Consider the following 22,706-nt stretch of genomic DNA (forward strand, 5'->3'; position numbering starts at 1 on the left):
GGTAATACTGTTAGGTAATACTAGTGGAAGTGAAACACATACACACTTTGCCGCAGGAGATGTCAGGTGAGGGGTCTCCCACTCCTGCCATCAGCAGGTAACTTTCACTCTCTCTGTGCCTCATCTACTGCTACCACACACAACACACACATACTATCATCATCCAGCTCATCCTCACACACCTCACTCTGCCCTCCCTCACATCCAACCACCACTTACCCACTTCCTCCACCTATATTCGCCATGTTTCTTTTACTAAAAGCTTTGTGCTGGAGTTTATACCTTTTTCTTCTAAGAAAATCCAAGGGGTGAGGGCAAACCAACACTACTGCTCCGGGCTTCTTTGCACATGGCCCTTTAAGAACCCAGGGAGCTGGCCTCAATCTGAGTGCCTCACCACCCTGCCTCTGCTGCCTGACTGGGATAGCCTGCTTGCCCCAGTTCTGCCTTACCCAAGCCAGGACTTCACAGCACAACCGTGCTTCATGGGATACAGCGGGATTCTTAATTTGAACAGTTCCACAGTGGAATGGAAAGGGTTACCTCATAATTAAAAAAACAAGACAGCACCATATAACGATGTGCATTGAAAAGGGAAAGAGGGATTCCATTTGACCACTCCAAAAGGCTATGCTGGGGATCATTGGACCTGCATGGACATCTGTGTGGGTTGCGGACTGTGATGAGAAGGACAATTGCCACAGCAACGCGCGGCCGGGCCCGCTAGTCTTACATAAAACTCACAATGCTATACATTTTGCATGACTAAACCCTTGTTTTAATTTTTTTTCACTCATTCTATGAGGGAAAATATAGGCGTTTCCCTCACAAAAATCTTCCAAAATTTCCATTGATAAAATTGAAAAAAAGAAATTTATTTATTTATTTATTATGAGATTTATAAGCCGCCTCACCCCCGAAGGGCTCTGTGACCTCCCACACCACAGGATTTTCTATTCCCCCCTGCCCCCCCTACACCTCAGACCTTCATATATCTGTTCCCAAAAGCAGCTGAAAGCTAAAGGTATGAAATGTTAGGTAGTTCCCATAGCTTTGTTCACTGTACAAACTACACTGCTGCACTGCTTCTCTACTTGCTGAGGAGGGGCATAACTAACGTCTTAAAAAAACAGGCAGTTTTCATTACTTTTTCCAATGCATACATTATATTGTCACACTGTTGCTCTAATTTTGTTGTCCAGCTTTGTTTTATTGTTTGTTGTACATATTATGCTGTCATACTGCATGTTTTATGGCGCTACCCTAATATTGTAAACCCATATTATCTCTCTGTTCACTGTATACATTATATGGCTGTGATGGCATTGTTTTTTATTGTGTAATCTGACTTGCATCTCACTGAGAAAGGTGGACTATAGATGAAATAAATAAATAAATGCAACAAATGCAACTTCTTTGTACATGGAAATGGTAGAAAAATAGAATATCCCTTTATTTTATTTCTTTGCATTCTGTTTTTCTAATCTCATAATGAGATAACCATTAACTCACTGATTTTGGAAAAGGAACACAGAATTCCCTAGTACTTAGTTTGCTGAAAGCTTACATAAATGGTACCAAAAGTCTGGTTCCAAAGAAAATTCAACAGGAACCAAACTGTTTTAGCTGAGAGAAAATTTATAAGCTGAAGTCAAACCTTTTGTTCTGTCAAAGACCTGCAGGTTACTTGGCCCTCAACCAATGACAACATAAATACTGCAACAAAGTGAGGAAATTGCATTGGAATAGGCTATTTATGAAACCCTTAAGTGAATGGAAAAGTTAAACAGAAATGGCAAGTTATACTGAGGTGTGGAAAATTTATCCAGTGTGTATGGTCCCCAGGGGCATACCTTCAGAAAATGCTCACCCAGGACAAGATCTCAAATTGTGCCCCTCTCCAAATATTTGGCACTCTTCTTTTATTGATTGATTGATTGATTGATTGATTGATTGATTGATTGATTGTATTTGTATACCGCCCTCCCCGAAGGCTCAGGGCGGTTTTCAATGAAGAAGGCTCAGGGCAGTTTTCAATGAAGAAGCCCAGAGAACCCCCTTTAGCAACCTGTATTTCCACTGATCTTTGGAGCTTGCTGGGGGGCACCCAACACCCACCCTTGTTGCAGCACTACCACTGCCTTGGAACACCCCCCCCCCCAAACCAGGCCAACACACCTCCTTTGCAAAGGAGCTGCACAGTCAATCTTGGCCTCCGTCCTGCAAGGATTAGCATGGGAGGGAAAACCCATGAGGGGGGGTGAGTGAAGCCTTCCCCCATCACCTGAGGTGCAGCTGCCCTCCTGCAGCTGGAGCCACCTAGCTCCTCTCTAGTGCAGTGGACTCCTGGCCCACACCCTATCCTGTCCCCTTCCAACCTTTACCTTACCTTCTCTCTCCTGGGCCAGGGCAGCTGCCATTCTGCTGTGCTATCTTTGGGAGCAGAACCAGCTCCACAACACACAGAATGCCAGATACGCCCCTCTTTCCTGTCCTCCTGCCTTGTGCTGTGCTGAGGTGTTGCAATCCCTGGAGCAGCCTGGAGTTGAATGGGATGGAGGGGAAGAGGACAGACTCTTCTCCTGCCCTCCCCCCTGCTGCTTTAAACCTGGGAGCTGTGTTATGCTGGGCTTTGATAAAGGCCACCATCAAATCACTTTTGACTTATGAATGAATGACCAACAAAACGTCTTCTTGTGAGGGTTGTGGTTTCCTTTATTGAGTCATTCCATCTCATGGCGAGTCACCCCCCCTCGTGGGTTTTCCCTCCCATGCTAATCCTTGCAGGACGGAGGCCAAGACTTCCCACTATCTTAAATGTTTCCTAGCATTATTATCTTTTCCAGTTAGTCTTTTCTAGTGGCTAAGTGCAGTAGCTTCCATTTAGTCATTTTAATTTCTAGCAGCATAATTATCAGATAAAGCTTTTCTTGGGCTGTGTTTTATTAGGCAGTGAAGGAACATGAGGTGTGTTTGATGTTTCCCCTGTCAAAATCCTGTGAGCTGTATTTTCAAAAATGTCTGCTAAAAGGCAAGGCTGAAAAACTTTCTCCTTGGGTTGGGTTTTGTGTATGCAGAGAGGTTAAGGGAATATTCAAACATTATAGATAGATAAAATAATGTAAAAGTGTAATTAATGATTACCAGTTCAAAGAGATCAACATCACTTCTTTTACCACTTAAAAGAGTTGTTGGTTATATATATTGATTATATATGCATATATAAAGAAAAATATGTATGTAGTATATGGGGGACATCATTTTGTACTTTTGCCCCCTTCAAAAAAATGTACATCTGGTTAGAAATGAATTTCCAAATACCAGGCAATTTGTGGTTATATTCAGTTGGTCAAGCAATAATGAGAAATGGGAGAGTGAGAACACCTTGGAATACTATGAACAGCAGGATGTGTGGAAAAAACCTGTAAGGAAGCCTTAGAAAGAAATATTCCAGCTGGTTCTAAGAATACAACTTTATAGTAAGCTGCCTGTAAATCAGACTAAAGCTGCATAAAGCTGTCACTTGGAAATACTCCTGGGCAGATGAGAAGATGCTGATTGAATTTTTGGATCAAGAACAAGGAAAAGGCTTCCTGTTTCAACAAGAGATTGTAGTATAGTCAAATAATTTCAATGACACTTCAAGCATGCAAAGTGATCTCCAGTTTTGATTCAACTCATCCACAAAGTCAGCCTGTAAAAATGGATCATTATTCTTCTCCTTGTAAGATGAGCAAAATGGAAACTGAATGACAATGACTTACCCGAATCACACAGCTGGGAAAACTAAAATATCAGTTAAACTGCCAGATTCCAGTGGCTGGGGAGAAACTACTCTGTTCTTTACATCTCAACTGAACACTGACCAAATCCTCCCAACCCTGTGTAGACTTTTATGGAGCTCTAATTAGAGCTTGTAGCCATTTATGCACTTGTGTTCTGCTTCAGACAGCTTACCTTTCCCCTAGTCATTCACTTTATGCATATTTTTTTTGCCCTTTCCAAAGTCATCACAAGACTGAGTAGAAAAACTGTGCAGTTTCCAACTGCTGGAAAAACCTGACCTTTCCTGTTGCTTCGCTTTTCCCCGTGAAGCAAAATAACTTAATAGGAAGTGTAATTCTTTATCTGGGGGTGTGTTTTTTGGTCCTTATTGCCTTCCCAGTTCACCCAACAGCAGTTTTCCCTGCTCTTCTGTTTCAGTTTCCAGCCAATGCTGATGGTTGTAAGAGGTGCCTTCCTTGCAAATAAAAGCTGTTGTTATGGACCAGCTTGCCTCTGCTGAATGGACCTGAGAACTGTGTGAGTACTCTGGCCCAATCTCTTGTGTAAACAGAATATAGCAGGAAAATGGAACTGCAAAGTAAACAGCCTTGAAGCAAGCAGTAAGAGCAGAATATTCTTCTAGGCTGATCATGCACAAGCTGTCTGCTGTACTGCAGGGGCAAACGTCCACTGTGACAAGATTTCTTGTACAGACATATTTCCTCAAGCACCACTTTCACTTTCCATTCTCTCCACAGCAAGTCACACCACTTCTAGAGTGACTTCAATTTGCTTTGCTGCCACAGCCACGCAGATTTGCCAGTGAGCACAGCTTTGCCCTGGACATCTTCCTTCTGTCCATGGCCAGCCTACCTAGCTTCACCCTTTCCACTCGCTCACACTGCCATCCATGCCTTTCCCCTCACCCCTCCCCCACATGTTGCCAGCTCCTTGCTTCCTATGCATTGTGCTGGCATCTTTCAGTAGCCAGCAAGCAGGAGTCAAAGAAAAGAAACTCAACCACAGCCAAAACACACTGACCTCTAAATTCTCGTATTGACATCTCAGTATAATAATAACAGAGAGTGCTTGGTCCCACCATAAACCTAATGTTCCCATGCACTCAGCCCCACCCCCCCTTTTCAGGGATGGTGTGAATTCACACACTGCAGGGGTGGCAGGGAGCAGATGTGGGGGTGTGAATTCACACCCTGCAAGGGTGTCAGGGAGCGGCTGTGGGGTTGTACGGTGCTCATTTACATTCAGGGGACAATTTGGTGTTTCTATTGATAGTACAAGCAGGGTGTCTTTTTGGCTCCACCCCACCTTCCCCACTGTACTTCAACTCTCTAATGATCAGAAGTGCTTTTTAAAAGTTTATTTCAATTTCAAGCATTTGTACCATGTTAGATCTGTCAAAATAATGGTAGCTCTAATACAGGAATATTAAAATACCAAGGAATATTGAAATAACAAGCCTCTTTCTCCTCCCACAGTGGCGGCAGCAGCAAGACGTACGTACGTATGTGCGTGCGTGCATGTGTGTGTGTGTAGGGCGGGGAGAGAATATCAGTTCTAGGACATGGTTGATAAGCAAGCTGCAGTGGCGTTCCTACCTAGGGACAGGGGGTACCCTCTGTCCCCGGGCGCCCCCCATTTAGTCACGTGGGGGGGCGCCAACATTTCAGGGTCATTTGTGCGTTTTTACATTTTTAAAGTGTTTTTTCACGTTCCGGCCTGCAGGGGGCGCATTTGTAAGGCTAGTGGCACCAAAATTTCAGGGAATCATCCAGAGGCTGCCCTGATGATACCACCCAAATTTGGTGATGTTTGGTTCAGGGGCAGCAAAGTTATGGACCCCCAAAGGGGGGCCCCCCATCCCCATTGTTTTCAATGGGAGCTAACCTGAGATGGGGGCTACCCATTTGAGGGACCATAACTTTAGTCCCCCTGAACATAACTTAACCAAACTTGGGTGGCATCATACGAATAGTTAACATATGATACCCTGAAATTTTGGTGTCACTAGCTTTAAAAATACACCCTTTCCAGGCACCCCAAGAAATTTGCCGAAGATTCTTTGTTTTGCAGTGACTTTGCTACATTGTAGCCAATGGGGAATTTCTGAGTGTGTAGGCAGGCTGCACGTTTTTGAAGATAGAGGCACCAGACTTTCAGGGTGGCTCCAGGAGGGTATCCTGGTAATTGCATCCAGGTGCCTGGAAAGGGTGTATTTTTAAAGCTAGTGACACCAAAATTTCAGGGTATCATATGTTAACTATTCGTATGATGCCACCCAAGTTTGGTTAAGTTATGTTCAGGGGGACTAAAGTTATGGTCCCTCAAATGGGTAGCCCCCATCTCAGGTTAGCTCCCATTGAAAACAATGGGGATGGGAGCATTCCATTTGGGCGTCCATAACTTTGCTGCCCCTGAACCAAACATCACCAAACTCGGTGGTATCATCAGGGCAGCCTCTGGATGATGCCCTGAAATCATGGTGCCGCTAGCTTTAAATGTGCTCCCTGCAGGCCAAAAAAACACCAAAAATACCCCCCAAAGCCCAAATTGGTCATGGTGGGGGAGGGTGGCTGCCCATATGCCAGGCTGGGGGGGGGAGGGCGCCAAATTCAGGTTTTGTCCCCGGGCGCCAGTTTGCCTAGGTATGCCCCTGGCAAGCTGGCAATACACTTGGAAAGAGATGGAGAATTTTTTGTAAAAAATCAAGGGACAGCAAGAATTTCTGTGCATTTCAAGATTTGCCCATGGTCACAAAAAGGGAACTAATTCATTAGGAAAAAGAAGAAATGGTTGTAAAAGCACATAAATATGTACACGTAGATATAGCTATGTATTACATGCAATATATGCAGCATCTGTTCAGTTCTGCCAGGATCTGATAGAATTTCCCATATCAATCTTGTCACCAGCTCTAATGCCCAAAGCTATTTTTTTAAAACCCTGAATTTAGGAGAGAGGCTGTCAGTGAGGTCTACTTGTCAGAACAAACTGAAATATGTATGTTGCCAGAATAGGAATGGAGAATTTTGTTGTCTTACCAACATTTTTCAGGGGAGGCAGTGACAAGTAAATGTGTTTGTTGAAAGATAATCAGTTACTTATTTTGAAAAGCAGGCAGTTGAGCAGATTGTAATATCATTAAAAAAACCCTCAGAATTGCAAAAAGTATTTCATAGAACAGGAGTACCCTTCTTAGCTCTACTTAAAACCAATCACAAAGAGCATGCAGCGAGGCTAGCCTTGAATAGCACCCACCAAAGGCTCCTTCAGCCTCCCACATGTGTGCACTCACCTGTCAAGGGCTGGAGTAAGGCGGTAATCTTTGGTTACTGACAGGATGGCTTTGATCAGATTATCTACACAAAAAGGAAATAAATGTTGGAAAGGTTAATCCATTTCACATAGTAGCAAGGGAGATGGCAAAAGATTCCAAGGATCAACCCTAGTAACAAATAAGTTTCATGAACAGATAAAGTTGTAGCATAAAAAGCAGTTATTAGAAAAACTGTTGCCAACTTTGAAACATCCTCTCTTAGGAATATACTTGACTATTGTAACTCGCTATACGCTGGTCTGACTTTGACCGTGATCCGGAAGCTTAAACTTGTGCAACATGCGGCAGCCGGACTCCTTACGGGGACGTCTAGTCAGGACTGGATCACACCGGTCCTATATTATTATTATTATTATTATTTTATTAGATTTTTAGACCGCCCCATCCCCGGAGGGCTCTGGGCGGTGTACAACATGTAGGCAATACAGTTGAATAACAATTAAAATAACATATAAAAACAGCAATAAAATCTCCTAGTACATTTATCAAATACAGACCTAAGTCAAATCGAGTTCTGGGTCATGTTCAAGGTGCTGGTTTTAACCTTTAAGCCCATAAGCGGCCTTGGGCCTGCATACTTGAAGGATCGTGTCTCCCCATATTGCCCCAATGTTGAGCGGGCTGTTTGTGCTACCTGGGCCTCTGCAGTTAAGGAGGAATCCAGAAGCACACCCAGGCTCTTCATAGTTGAGGTAGCTATCAACTGGACCCCATCCAGGGTCGGCAGCCAGTGTACCGCATGCAGCCTATAGTCATCCAGCCATATGACCTCTGTCTTTGCTGAATTCTGCTTTAGGTGGCTCTCTTTTATCCAGTGAACCATATAAGATCTGTGGTTTGGCCTGAATAGAGGAGCCAGATGAATCCCAGCACATTGAATCACAGTCTCCAAACTACTTGCAAGAACTTCTGGGAAAGCTCCTGGTCAATACTCCATCAGCAGATATAACTGGGTGTCATCTGCATACTGATGACACCCAAGTTGAAACCTCTGGATTAGCCTGGCGAGGAGTAGCATAAAATGTCTAACAAAATTGGCAAGAGAATAGTCTCCAATGGGAATCTACATACCAATTAATGGCAGGTGGATTTCCTCTCACCAATTGCTACTCTCTGTCCTCAGCCCTAAAGAAATGAGCACAGCCATCAGAAGATTTTAATGTAAAATTACCTCACCAGGAAAAGAGACAGAAGTCAGGGTGGCCTATTGAGTACTTCCTAGATCTTTTCAGCGATCTTGCAATGCCGTTGACCACAGTATACTTCTGGAGTGGCTGAGGGAATTAGGATGGGGGTCCACTGTACTGGAATGGTTCTCATCCTGCCACAATGGCAGGCTCTAGAAAGTAGAGGGGGGAGAACAGGTGCTTAGTTCCCTGTGAGCTCTCTTGTGGAGTTTCTCAGGTCACCAGAGGTCATCACACTGCTATTAATCTAAAACAATTATTCCTAGCAGGGGTCATATGCCCTCTACAAGGCTGAGCTACAAGATTTGGGGGTATTCAAAACTTCGTGGGGCAAATTAGATTTTAGGCAGCCCATTCTCCACACTCATAATGGCTTCTGAAAGCTCCTCCAAGGAACAACGTACCTCCCCTCCTCCAACATTTTTATATCAAGGCTAGATAAACAGCTAATGACTCATTAGCAGCCACTTTTATTGATCAGCATCCACTGATGAGATGGGGTGTCCCAAGCAAGTTTGGCCAGCTCACTGTATGAGTCAGATTCATCTAAGTTTATGTAGCGTCTTTCATACAAAATGTTCCAAAACATTGTACAGTGAGAAAAATAAATGAAACCTCAACTAAACCCCAGTGCTGAATCCTTCCATTAGATTTCTTTTGAAAATTTTACTTTAGTGGAAACTGGAAATACATCGATTCAACTTTTATGGCAATGACCACCTGGTGGATCCATGTACCGATGGATGAACTTGACCCTGTGCAGTAGTTCTTGGAACATGTTGGTGAATTGCAAAGCAAGGAGTAAAAATGTAATCAATACTAGGAAAAATTACTAGACACACATTTTTAAAAATCTACCGTATCATGCGTATAAGCCAGCGAGGAGTTTCCAGCCCTGTTTAAGGAAGCACGAGAAAAGCTACAGAAGCTTATACACATGAGTCTCGACCTAACGGGAAGTGATTATAAAAGTCCAATGTACGTATGTATGTATTGTATGTATTGTATGTATTGTATGTATTGTATGTATGCATGCATGCATGCATGCATGAATGAATGAATGAATGAATGTATGTATGAATGTATGAATAAATGTATGTATGAATGAATGAATGAATAAATAAATAAATAAATAAATTACAAGGAGGGTGGGGGTGGGGCCGGGACAACCTCCCTGCTACTGGGAAGCCGCTTGTTGCTGCCCTCCTGGGAGGGTTAAGGGGGAACCCCAAGGCATCCTGGCTGGCTGGGCTTGTCAAACCCTGGGAGGCAGAGGGAGCTCCTTATTTGGGCAGTAACATCAGGGGAAGTCACTGCCCAAATAAGGAGCTCCCTCTGCCTGCCTGCTGGCTGGGCTTTGTCAAACCCAGCCAGCCAGCAGGCAGAGGGAGCTCCTTATTTGGGCAGTGACATCAGGGGGAGTCACTGCCCAAATAAGGAGCTCCCTCTGCCTCCCGGCTTCCCACCCTCGGCTTATACCCGAGTCAATAAGTTTTCCCAGCTTTGGGCAGTAAAATTAGGTGCCTCGGCTTATACACGGGTCGGCTTATACACGAGTATATACGGTAGTCTAAATAAGGGTTACCCTTCATTCTTTTACATACTACAACATCAACCCAAAAATATTTTGTACTGATATTGTATCTCTGGGTATCCATAACAATGATGCAAGAAATGTTAAGAACAGAAATTATTTAGAAATTCGGTAAAAATATAAATGCTATACATAAGTAATTACTTGCGGGGGGGGGGGTGCTGGGCAGGATCTTGGAAGGCATGCACAGACCCCTATAACAAGCCAGTTCACTGCATACAGGCAAGGATACTATTAAGAGAGGAGGGAGGAATCCAGCTGGAATATAGTACCCAAAGCACATGTGAATCATGCCTGTAAAATTACCACAAATGTTATGATTGTGAAATTGTGAAATTGGCATAAGACCTAAAAAAAAGTGAACTGGAATAAAATGCAAATATTTAAAGTGAATTTAGCCAATGATTTCTATTTATTGCATACAGCTAGCTTTTCCTCAGAAAAGTCAGCACTTACATGGAGATCCCTGTGAACGGTCTCCCAGGCAGGCAGCCAGACCCCTCCTGGCAATGTATCTTCCGAGCTTTAGTGTGTGCACCAGTAGAGTACACAGTGTTCACTGGGCTCAGCAGAGCAGGCAGCAGGGAGACCTCTGCCACTGAGAGTATTTGCCATATGTATGGTTTGAATCCTACAAGCTCTGACTTGAATCCCTCATTTCACTTTCACCTCATGTTTTGGTGCAGCACAAAAAGCAGAAGCCAAATTTTTGCATACCCTCTCATCGCAGTCCCCCACTTCGATCCCACTGGTGCTCTTGAGGCCCATATGAAATAATAACAACAACACTCTATCTGTATACACAGAAATCCACAGGTGTACTGTGTATTAGATATGCATTCCAATCTACTTTAGATACCTACAAAGCTGACACATTTCTCAAAGCTATTTCCATTGTTCCTAGATGTTTGCCCTGAAAGCTATCAAAGATCCTGTACTGCATGACTTCACTTGATCCAGCTTTAGCTATATGAAACTTGAATAACTCCTGTCTGCACTTCTCCACACTTCGTCAAGCACCTTACAGCTTTTCTACAATAAGCCATACTGCAAATGAGTGCAAATGTGGTGTCAAGAGTCTCTGGTGGGTCAGAAGGTTTACCAGCACAGAGTGACCTGGAGCCACACTGTTCCTCTTAAAACACTGATCACACCCGTGCATTCTGTTCTAGGATGGCTCATTCTATGATAAAGCCAACACAGACACCAGTACAAATGGTTATTGGGTTTGCTACAGTTGAACAACACGTATTCAACAGCTAGTTTTAATGAATGAATGATGAAGCCACAGTTGAGCATCAACAGTCATGTAACAGGGTGTATTTTCAGGCAGTTGGATATACTTCCATCACAAATCTGACCATCCACATGCAGGTTTTTTAGTTTGTTTTGGATCCTGCCTCATCTATTTTCCAGAACTGGCTGACACCAGGACCAGCAAAGGAACATGAAGATTTCATGACCTATTCATACAATTTCAACGAAACATACATCAAATCCTTCAAGTCACACATATTTTGAGAAATTAAACTTCTTCTGAACCAGGATCTTAAAAAGTGACAGCACAGCTGAGTAGTACTATTTGTTCTCCTACATAAAAATTCGATGTACAGAAAACTCCAGTTGCAATTATACATGGGAACATACTTTCCTGATCCCTTAGGGGGTATATTCTTGTTCTTCAGTCTTCTGGCATTTCTGTAAGGGGCATGCAAGCTATTTTCAGAGCCTTGGATATTCAGAAAGATTTCAAAGGAAGTTTGTAGGGATAAAAGGTCGATGAACACATGCAGACTCCAATTAAGGCCTCATCATGCTTATGGAAAGGGTCTCGATAATACAAGAGCTGATTTATTTTTCTTCTTGAGAGAATATTTTAGATTTTTCCCTCTTTCAGAGTATCATTCTATGATTGTAGAATATTTATCATAGGAAGTAAACCACTTCTTTGAAAACTGATTCTACAACGTTCAAGCCACACCATCTGCTAATGTACCATATAGGACATACGGATACTTGATATATTCATCTACCCAAAGTCCATCTTTATGTAACAGACACATGTCACTCTCAGCCCAATCATGAGCCCATGCTGGCTGGGGTCAGTTGGACAGCCGCCACCAAAGGGCTTTTCAGCAGTGCTGGGAGGCAAAATGCAAAGCAAAACCTCCCTGCCACCTTTGGGCTCAATGGACTTATGCCACCCAAATGGGTAGCACAAGTCTAAGCCCCGGGTCACCATGCATCTGAAGGCAAAGCTGGGGTGGAAGCCATTAAAATTTCCACCCCTGGGGTGGAAGCCAATTAACACTTCCTTTTTGAGGGCACAAACAGAGAAAGGTCCTTGTGAAAACTCTTTGTATGATCCAAGTAATACCATAAAACTTAACATTTAGCATGTACAATGCTTGGTCACCTTGTGAGGAGAGGTTAGGAAAAAAGTTAGGTAAGAATATAACATGGGAAAGATGGAACTTGAAGGTAATCTTCGGGAGAAATTGAAGACGAGGTCTAAGGGTTGCCTTGGTAGTGAAGAACTGTATATTTGGGGGTCAACTCTGAGGGTGGCCAGTTCCCTTACATGACTGGCAGAGGTTATCACCAACAAAAAGAACATTTTAAATAAAAAAAGACATGGGCCCCTTCCGCACACGCAAAATAATGCGTTTTCAAACCACTTTCACAACTGTTTGCAAGTGGATTTTGCTATTCTGCACAGCTTCAAAGAGCACTGAAAGCAGTTTGAAAGTGCATTATTCTGCATGTGCGGAATGAGCCTAAGCAAATAAGAGGCTAGTTGCTCAAAGGTGGAAACATAAGCCTGGAAAGTATCAGACAAACTCCACTGGGGAAATGAATCGAATGTCACTGGGAAAGGTTATGCAGACCTTTTAAAAACTGCTTAGAGGTAAAATGTAAAAACACAGTACTGCCACCCACGACATTGTGGAAAGTGAAGATGGCCGTAAGAGATATCTTTAAGGAAGAGAGGGTAAGCCCAGAAGTCTAAGTACAGCAGATATTCTAGTATCAAGGGCAGAGGGCATGAAGATAGCAAGCAACCAGTACTGGATACATTTTTAAGAATCCCTTCTGAAACATTTCACAGATAAAATTAGTTAAAACAAAGATTTAACTTCCTGCTTTCCCCCCCCCCCCCCAAACCTTGAAAAACAGAGGAGAAAGATTCTGATGAGACAAAGAAATTGAAGACTGAGGAGAAATAAATGAGTCTTGAAAGGAGCTAGGAGGATAAAAGTCCTCTCACACCAGCTGCAAAAGGAGAACTGAGGAAAAATGGTGCTTCTCCATCACAACAGGATTTTGGTGGGAAACTCTGCCATGCATACTTGGGGGGGGGGAGGAGTGCCTTTTCTCAGGGGTGTGAAGCTATAAAGTTCTTTTTCCAACTAGCCTGCGCAGTCCCAAATGTGGGATTGTACAGAAGACCAATAACAAACTCAAAATTCTTAAAATATTTAGGCCAGTCACTTCTTAAATTAATGCCAGTGAGTCCATCACTCTACAGAACAATGTAATTGTCTGCCACCATTTATATATCAACACTTGCAAAATCACACAAATATCAACTTTCCTCCAATCACGTTATAGACAGTGTAGAAGAAAGGTAGGTTTATAAACTTTTAAAATAAATCTACAGAAAGAAAATGTTAAAATAGTACCTTTGTAATGTCAAGTTTGATTGCTAAAATTTCCAGGCCCCCTCCCAAATGAGAACTTGGCTTGACATTGCCAGTGACGAGTTTGTAATTTTATTATTTTTTTAACCATTGCATACCTGCCTTATAAAAATGATGCCGTCTTTAAGCTTATGGTACACTTTAATATGTGCCATGATTGGCATTATTTGATACAGCAAATTTATGAAAGTTAACCAGATATGGGTCAACTCAATGCCTGGAAAAGAGTCCTCCTGGGCATCCTATGTCTATGCCCATTGTCAAGGAGGCATCCAGGAGAACACCGAATGCAGCTATCAATGCAGCTATCAGCTGCATGCCATCTAGGGTCAGCAGCCAGCACACTGGTGTACCTCATCATTCTGAAGCAGAACAGTTACCATAACATAGTAGCCTAAAAAAAACTTTCACACTGAACATGGGAGGCGGGAGAGGGAATGAAAATGAGCAAGGACTCCTGCTTGCAGAACTTCAGTTCCTCCAGACACAGATCTGGGCAAGAAGCCAAGAAAAAGGTGTAAAGACAAATAGTTTGGTTCAGTGCAAATTTAAATTTTGATGTCAGCATGCATCTGTATTTTATCAGCAGAGATAAAGTACTATTCATGCCAGGAACACCAGATGTGAAAGAGACTGCTATGCAGCTAAAAGAATGTTTAAGGAAGGGAATGACAGATATCATATTTGGTAGTGCTCAGATGTGCATGTTTCAGTATGCTCTTGAGGTCACTACTTTCAATGTGGCTGCCCAGCTTTCCACCCCGTGGAGCTCATAAAAGCAAAACCAACTGCACTTCCTCAGGTCTTCCATATATAACATTTGCCTCCATGGAACACTGAGACATACATATGAAAAACATTAAGTTGAAATTAGTCATTCACAAGATTTTTCAATCCCATGAGCAGGCAAGAAAGAGTTCTCATGGTGGCCACACTACACTTTTCATACACATTCTTCCATACGTATCATGCAAGGGGCACTCCAGGGGAAGCAAATGTTACTTGGGTGGTGGTCAGCATTCTCTTCAGGTGCACCAGGAGATATATTTCTATAAAATCAGAAGTAGAGAACAGAAAACTGTGCATATAAGAGAGTAATGAAATTTAAGATTCAATGTATAGGTCCAAATGCTGTATCACAGATGGGATGCAGTAAATTTGCTTCAGCAAGCTGGCTGCCTGGAGGAGCAAGAGTCAGTTCAATAAAAATAGGCATTGACAAGTTTTCTTTGGCTCTAGGAGCTAGCCCCAAAATGTAGGAGCTAGGCTCATTTTTCAGCTTTCAGGGTTTTGAATTTAATATCTACATTATCTAACAACTGCTACCAGAAATCCACCACACAATGTTATTAAAGCTATGACAAAAGTGTTGTGGAATATTAATAACTACAGATTTAACCTTCATGTCACCTCCACAACAAAAAGTTGATCTCTAACCCTAGGTGATGTTCTCCCTAATACGGCATATTTCCAGTGGTGGGATTCAGCAGGTTTGCACCACTTCGGCAGAACCAGTTGTTAAAATGGTGCTTGTAAACAATCAGTTTTTAAATTATTTGAATTCTCACCACCAGAACTGGTTGTTAAATTATTTGAATCCCACCACTGCATATTTCCATGACTGCTTTAAAAAGCTCCATTTAAATGAATATTGGATCTACTTTAGAAACGAACTGCTTAAACAATGAATACACTCCCATTGAATTGTAAAGTTAAGTTCACATATAAACAAGCAATGACAAGAACTTAATGCACATTTATTTTTATGCCACACAACAATATATTCTGATGTAAAATGCTAAATAAGCCACTGAGAATTGCTGAAAGACACTATAATGAAATAATTGCTGAAACCATAGGTCTGAAAGAAAAATTTCTCACTAAAGCTATAGTCAGCAACAGGTCCTTTAAATTAAGATTCCCCTCAAAGCTTGCCAAATTCTTTTCAAACCTCTGACCAGAGCTTGGTCCAACACTTTGGCCCCTTCCGCACATGCAAAATAATGCGTTTTCAAACCACTTTCACAACTGCTTGCAAGTGGATTTTGCTATTCCGCACAGCTTCAAAGAGCACTGAAAGCAGTTTGAAAGTGCATTATTCTGCATGTGCAGAATGAGCCTTTGTTTGAAGGGGGAAAAGATCATTGATTGGCTCTGACTGGAAGGATAAGGAGCACTCTGGAGAGTTCTAATCTTCACTAAAGCTTGCTATTCTTTACCGTGGCTGGCCTGCGCAAGCGCAGTCCTAATGTGGGACTGCTCAGAAGGCCACAAAGATATAACCTTGATATAACCAGCACCATTCCCTGGTAGGAAGAAGGGAGTGTGGGCATACTTGCAACCATCAGGGAAAATAGGTCTACAAAAGGAGTGGGCAAAGAGGTGCAGGTTTACTATGGTTACTGAAAAGAGTAGACGCTGAGGAGCACCAAACCATTATTAATGGTTTGAAGGCTGCCATGGAACTGAGAGGAGAGACAAATTGCTGAGGTTTGACTCCAAAAAGAATTCTTGGTGCTCATGGAGAAGGAAATAGTAAGCCTTGCCTCTGCTAGAAATGGCACCTGTGCTGAAAAGCCCTTTAGGATGAAGAATCAATGAAGCAAATTTGCAGAAGAGTGGACCAAGGCTACTATGTTGAGGAATAAAATGAAGTTCAGCAAACCTTAAGCCTACTTGTTATCTCAGAACACAAGAACAGGAAACTCCACCCATTTCAGCAATTCTTCAAAACTAGAGGCCTGAAGAGGCCCAAATAGCCCCAACTAAAAGGCACAAACCCTCCTTATGTATAACAACAAAGAGCCATTGAGAATTGCAAGGCTCTGTAGATCACCCCTTGCCACAGAGGGGGGCAGTCCCTTCATTCAGGGTAGCACGAAGCCACAGCCTTTGAAAAAAGAAATCTTCAGGACCAACTGTATCCAATCATGCCATGAGGGGTAGGCTGGTGACAGAAAGAGCAGGCAGCTCTGCTATGTGACCCCCCCAGGCAGACAAGACACAGAGAATGGGCATTTACCAGCACCATGTTAAAGCCACAGTTGGCACAATCCGGAAGAGGCTTCCCTTGAGCCATAATGACAAAGTGGAAATCCAGAAACATTTCTTCTTTACATGTAGGTTATTCTTCATTAGAATGACTATTGATGAAATAAAGTAGTCTCCTTAGCCTCAAGAATGAGGTAAGGAAAAACACAGAATAGCAATGGAGATCCTCTCTTTGTTGTAGCAGAAAGAGAACTGAGTAGTGCCTCTCTTCCTGGTCATGTGATCGTTCTGGCAGGAAAGCGCCAGAAAGAGGAGGAGTTCTCTGATAGAAAGCTTTGGAAATCTTTTCTGTGTCTGGCCTGCACATGCAAAGTCCCAATGTGCGATTGCACAGAAGCCTGTTGAAAGCAAATGACTGCCCAGCTGGCTAAAGTTCTTGAACATCTGAACTAAAGTTCTTGAACATCTGAACATCTGAACTTCTCATGGTACAGATCATTTTGCAAAACTGCCATGAAGATGAGTACAGTTTTCCTTAATGATCAAAGCAGAATGCCAACTTGTAAAGCATTATCCTGCATTTCAGTGCTGCTCAGTTTCTCAGGTTACTGTGGTTCTGGAAGCCATCCACACTATCTTCTTGCAATTTCATTTCAACCAGCATTGAACCAGCCCTGACAGAAGACCTTAATGAGGTGCTGATCCTGACACCAGGTCACTATTATTCATCTACAATGCATCTCCTGGGATAACCAGAACTGGCTGATGCAAGGATTCCCAGTGTTGTGTGATGGAGTGGGGTGCCATTTGTTTCTCTCACACTCCTGGCCTGTCAGCACAGCCATTAGAAGAACTGGTTTACAGAGAGTAATAATTCTTCCCTCCCACACGTACAAACTGCTTCAGACTGAATCCTGGCACAAAGTTTTGTCCCATGAGGACATTAAACAATCCATTCAGCTGTTTGGCTCCCATTGCTTCACCTCACAGCCATTTAAGTAATGGCTGGTGCTGTTTTTAACTAAAGAAAATCCAACATAAAACCCTAGATTTACATAACACTGTGGTGGTGACACAAACTGGCAGTAGCCTTGAAATGTAAAGTAGAGGCTGCCAGGGCCATTCAGTCATCCTATGTGGAAGTTCTCCATTTTGATTTGGCTTGGCAAAAGAATTTGACAAGCTGCCTGTGAGATTTAGAAAACCGAAATGCTGAGTATTCTTACACACCTTCAAAGCCTGAAAAGAAAGGATGGTCCAATCTATATCATACATAAGAACATAAGAACTAGCCTGCTGGATCAGACCAGAGTCCATCTAGGCCAGCACTCTGCTACTCGCAGTGGCCCACCAGGTGCCTTTGGGAGCTCACGTGCAGGATGTGAAAGCAATGGCCTTCTGCTGCTGCTGCTCCTGAGCACCTGGTCTGCTAAGGCATGTCAATGCAGTCCTCCAATTTCTATCATAACTTTGCAACTAGCCTCTCTGGCCAAATGGCAGAACTACACTCATTTGGTCATCCTCGCTAAGATAAAAACATTAATAGGAAGGGAAATGATGTACAAATCTTAAATTCCCAATATGGGCTATGATTCGGCCTAATGCAAGGGTTGGGACACAGTGGATTCTCCTTTTTTGACTTGATGTGTGGCTTATGTAAACATCTAATTCATGTTATCTAGTCTCTTCAGTTATCAGCATAACTAAATGGCACTGTATATAAATAATAAAATGCACTGCCACATGCAGGACATTTATTTACATGGTGTGAAAACATGCTTTAGTGAAATGGCACCACTTTTCAGAACATTATTCTAGGACTACTTTATGATACACAGTGCTGCTACCTACACGCAATGCCTTTATATGAAATCTTAACATTCTTTGCCAAATAATCTCACTAACCATGAACAAAATAAATTATGCTAATTATATCCTTTCTGGAATACAGTATTGTTTCCAAGGATGTCCATACTTATTTAATGATATACCCAACGGTTTAAAAAACATTATTTTTGGTACTTTTGCTCACTCTACTTGTAAAATGGGTACATTAGAATGAATTTTCTTTTTTATTATTAATTATAATGCCTTACAACTGTTCCATCCAATATATTATCACCTCCAATTCTGTTTCAACCTAAGAGGAGTCTCTAGTTTCTAAATGTTCAGATAGCTTAGCATGCAAATACAAAGATTTGATTTTTCTCAATAAATTCTTTTCATGTCGGATTTTTCTTCTTCCATATGTTTGCAAACTCTATCATTGCAGGGGTAAAGAACTGAAGTCCAAAATTTCTTTGGAAACAATTCAACAAAGTTTAACAATTCTGAACTAAACTTTACTGGATATTGAATGGCACTAAAAGCATAATCCTGACCATAAACCAACAGCTTGGTGCCCTTTTAAATCTCTACTACATGTGGATACAGTCAGTGTCTTTCCCCCTGCAATAACAACATTTAGTAGTGGGGGTTTTACAAATCTTTGCAAGTCTACTGAGTAAGAGGGTGCCGGTACAGCATCTTAATTGAATTCTTGTGTAAAGTAAAATTAGCTGAAAAGGTCACACAAATTGAAAAAAGAAATGTCTAGCCTGCATGCTCATCTCATGCCCCAATCTCATGCCCCATATCTTTTAAAAAAAGATTGGCCTGAGCCCAAAACAATAATATATATTATATTAAAAGAATTGGAAAGTGAATATTTATGCTTACCTTCAGAAGCAAAAATCAGTTCCAAAGAATTCAATTCTCTTTCCAATTCATGTTTCTTTTTTCTTGAACTCTTAATCTGATAGAAATGGAAAACTGGGATGCCTCCATTCTGGTGTTGATGAATTGTAGATTACTGTATGCTTACACTATTCTTTACCAATCACAATACCTATCTAGACTAGACATCAGAATGATTTTTCTAAAACATATGAAAAAGAAGCATTGCGGCTGCTCCATTATATTGCAATATAAGTTCCACATTCTAAATATTGCAATCACACATAGTATGGATGACTTTTTGCCTTTGATGTTTGTACCTTTTTAGGACTGCTGTTCTACAGAAAACAAGCTTGCAAGATATTCTAGAGACAGCCTACCTTGTCCTTTAATGCCAAAAGGAGGCACAAAGTCCCGAATACGTGCCCACTTTCTGAAGGAATCATCTAAGAACATTGGTGCTGGCCTGGAGAACCTAAAAAACAAAATGAAGCAGAATCTTTAAAAAAAGGAGAGGGAAAGAAAATTTGTATATGATAAAATAGAGCTTCGCTACCCACTGGCAAACTGCAAAATCACATGGTTGAGGATTCAGTAATGGCACAAGAAAAAATACATAAAGTGCAGAATGAAGGAAGTTGTGGATCTACTCCTGGAAAAGTGGAGCAGAGTCATTGTTCAAGTTTCCAAGGTATTTCTTTGTAAAATTATTTTGTATATTATGTATAGCATGTTTTTAATTTTATTTTACCTGAAATGGGTTTTATATACTACATTAAATTATTAAAAGGACACAGAATGAAGTAGAAGACTGGCCAAAGATAAATATGTACACAGCCTAAATAAGACATCCCGGGGACATTAAAAAAGAGAAGGCACCCTGCACAGCTTTCTTCCCAAGACATACTCAGGATGCCTTATATTAGTTCAAGGTGTCTTTTTTGGAGAATGCTTCAAAGTGTACCTTTTTTCTTTAAGCCTCCTGCAAGACGTCTGCTGACTGTCTCTGCAGAAGGCAAAGCTCAGGAAGCATCTTACTGTTGTTGCCCGATTGCTGGAATCAGCAATACCAGCTGAGTACAACTCTGTACTTTTGGGCTGAAAAGGCATTGTCCGGGCGCGGCCCTGTCCCCAGCGCCCGGACTCAGCACAGCAGGCAGGGCAAGGGCTGGCAAAGGGAGAGACAGCAGGATAACAGCAGACAGAGTAAAAGCCAGGAGAGTGAGTGTTGGCAGGGAGGGGCCTCTCACAGCTGAACTGGCTGTGAGAGAGAGTGATGAGCTGCAGCTGGGCCAAGAGGAGGAGTAGATAAAAGGAGAAGGGAAATGGGCCTCGAGAGCTGCCGCTGCAGCAGGGACTGGAGAGGGCATTAGCAGGGGAAGGGAGTGGTAGAGAGACAAGGAGCTTAGAAGGGGTGGCTGCCCAGCGCTGTGGTGAGCCCCAGGCTTCACACCGGCTGCTCACCCACCCCACCCCTGTGAAGCATAACAGGGTGGGGCAAGGAAGCCGGGGAAGGGGAGAAGCCATCAGAGGGCTCTCTTCTGTGAGGCAACAGGGAGAGCGAGAGGGAGAGGGGTCAGGTAAGCCGGTGGCTCTGGCAAACAGCGCCGGGACCCCAGGCCAGGGTACGGGAGGAGGGTACAAGGCGTGGCCTAACGCAAGGCGCCCTGTGGGCAAGACTGTTCCTTGGCCCTCAGGGCCAGGCTAAGATAACATCGTCTGGGGAGTCCAACCCCCAGGTCAGGGAAGGTGGGTTGGTACAGCCACTTGCGGGGCCGGGGCAACTAGGGGAAACGCCACAGGCATCCAGGATCAGAGCCTGCCCAGCAAAAGACCTGGGGCAAATGACAGCAGGGAGAATTCAGCTGCACATAGAATGTTGGGTGCAAGTTGAGGGTGAAACTGACCAGAGAGCAAAATGGTAGGGCAGGAAACAGCCTCTTTTCCCCTTTGACTCCTTTGCTGCCTGGAAGCTGCCTCTTTTTAAGACATCCCCTAGACGTCTTATTTTGGGTGTGCAGAGTGAAAAGAGGCAGTTGCCTCTTTTTAAGACATCTCCTAGACATCTTTTTTGTGCTGTGTGATATGGAGCAATGTGTAGTCTCTAAACTCAGATCTCTAAAACACACATATACAATTTATTTACTTTGGCAACATAACCAACTCCACCTGTTCCAGGCTCAACCACACACATCATTAAACTGACACCAATCAAGTCAGGAAAAAGGGCAAAGAGATTTAGCAATAAAATAGCTGGTGAGAAATAAGCAAAACAGGACAAGTACCCATCAACCACATATTTATTTCATACATGACAGATACTATTTATATGAAATGCAGGCAGAAGAGGCTAATTTTAAGAGGAACTGTTACCAGACTATATATTTAAGCATAATCATACCTGTCAAGAGATTTTGTTATATGTCCTCTCAAGATTGTTGTTGATCATGATTTTTTATTTGAGAACCATCTCTGTCTATTTCTTTTTGTAATATATGTTTAAGTGGCCCTGAGCAGACCAAGTACTTAAAACCCTTCATCCTTTTTTATTCCTCTGAATAATAATGGAAGAAAACACCCAGATAAGTCAACTGTCACACAGATGCCTGGCTTCAGAAGCAAGAGCCAAAAAGTGCATGAAAATAAAACCAGAGTGGTGCCCTTTTCACTATGGAAACGTGTCTCTGTTTACAGAGGGTCCTCCTTTCTGTATGGTCTGGAAAGCTGTTGGAAGCAGCACATTTAGGATACTTATGACAAGAAGCAATTACTTTGACTTAATTTAATATACAATATACAATTCACACATATTCAAGCCTTTTCTGGAGAAACTGTAGGGGGAGGGGCAGAGATTTGCTCTGATGAAGTCCAAGTAACTTTGGATAATGTCATCTGGGTTCTTTCTAAAGTTTGTTTTTCAGAGATGTATAGCTACAAAAGACAAATGTCCTTCAGACCCGAGCCTGACCCATAAGCTATTTCTGTTTAGTCTTTCATGTGAGAGCCAGCACTCCCTGCCAAGAGCCAGAGAAACACAGCCTTTCTGGACCCAGGACCAGGAATAAGAAAAGATCTTGAGTACTCAGCCAGCCATACAATTTGATGCAATTAAACACCCGTTAACTTGCATTCATGATCTCAATGTCCATTTTTAATAACATTAATGAGTGTGTGACAAATTGCTGCCATGCAATATTAGTATAACATAATATAGGTGCTTTTTAACATCTACATGAAGCTACTATTAGTAATCATCTGGAAATTTGGGCCAAGTTGCAACCAATAGGCGGATTACACGCAGGTCTGTCTTGTGTTTCCAATAGATGCCAGGAAGACTAGGTCATCTGTGAATAGGTGATTGGGGTAGTTTTAGGATGGATGATAGCTAAAAAGTTCAA

General features: G+C 42.4%; 1 protein-coding gene across 5 annotated transcripts in view; it reads right to left on the reverse strand.

The window, feature by feature from the left end:
• Window positions 1-22,706, reverse strand: part of ST3GAL3 (ST3 beta-galactoside alpha-2,3-sialyltransferase 3) — a 247,227-nt gene that overhangs the window by 116,081 nt on the left and 108,440 nt on the right. For all 5 annotated transcript variants that reach the window (XM_048498760.1, XM_048498758.1, XM_048498759.1 and 2 more), the window contains 2 exons: window positions 19,689-19,783; window positions 7,079-7,142 (listed from right to left, as the gene is read on the reverse strand). In XM_048498760.1, the coding sequence (XP_048354717.1) occupies window positions 7,079-7,142; window positions 19,689-19,783 (159 nt within the window). The remainder of the gene's footprint in view (window positions 1-7,078; window positions 7,143-19,688; window positions 19,784-22,706) is intronic.

Source organism: Sphaerodactylus townsendi, linkage group LG05, assembly GCF_021028975.2.
Source record: "Sphaerodactylus townsendi isolate TG3544 linkage group LG05, MPM_Stown_v2.3, whole genome shotgun sequence".
Classification (NCBI taxonomy): domain Eukaryota; kingdom Metazoa; phylum Chordata; class Lepidosauria; order Squamata; family Sphaerodactylidae; genus Sphaerodactylus; species Sphaerodactylus townsendi.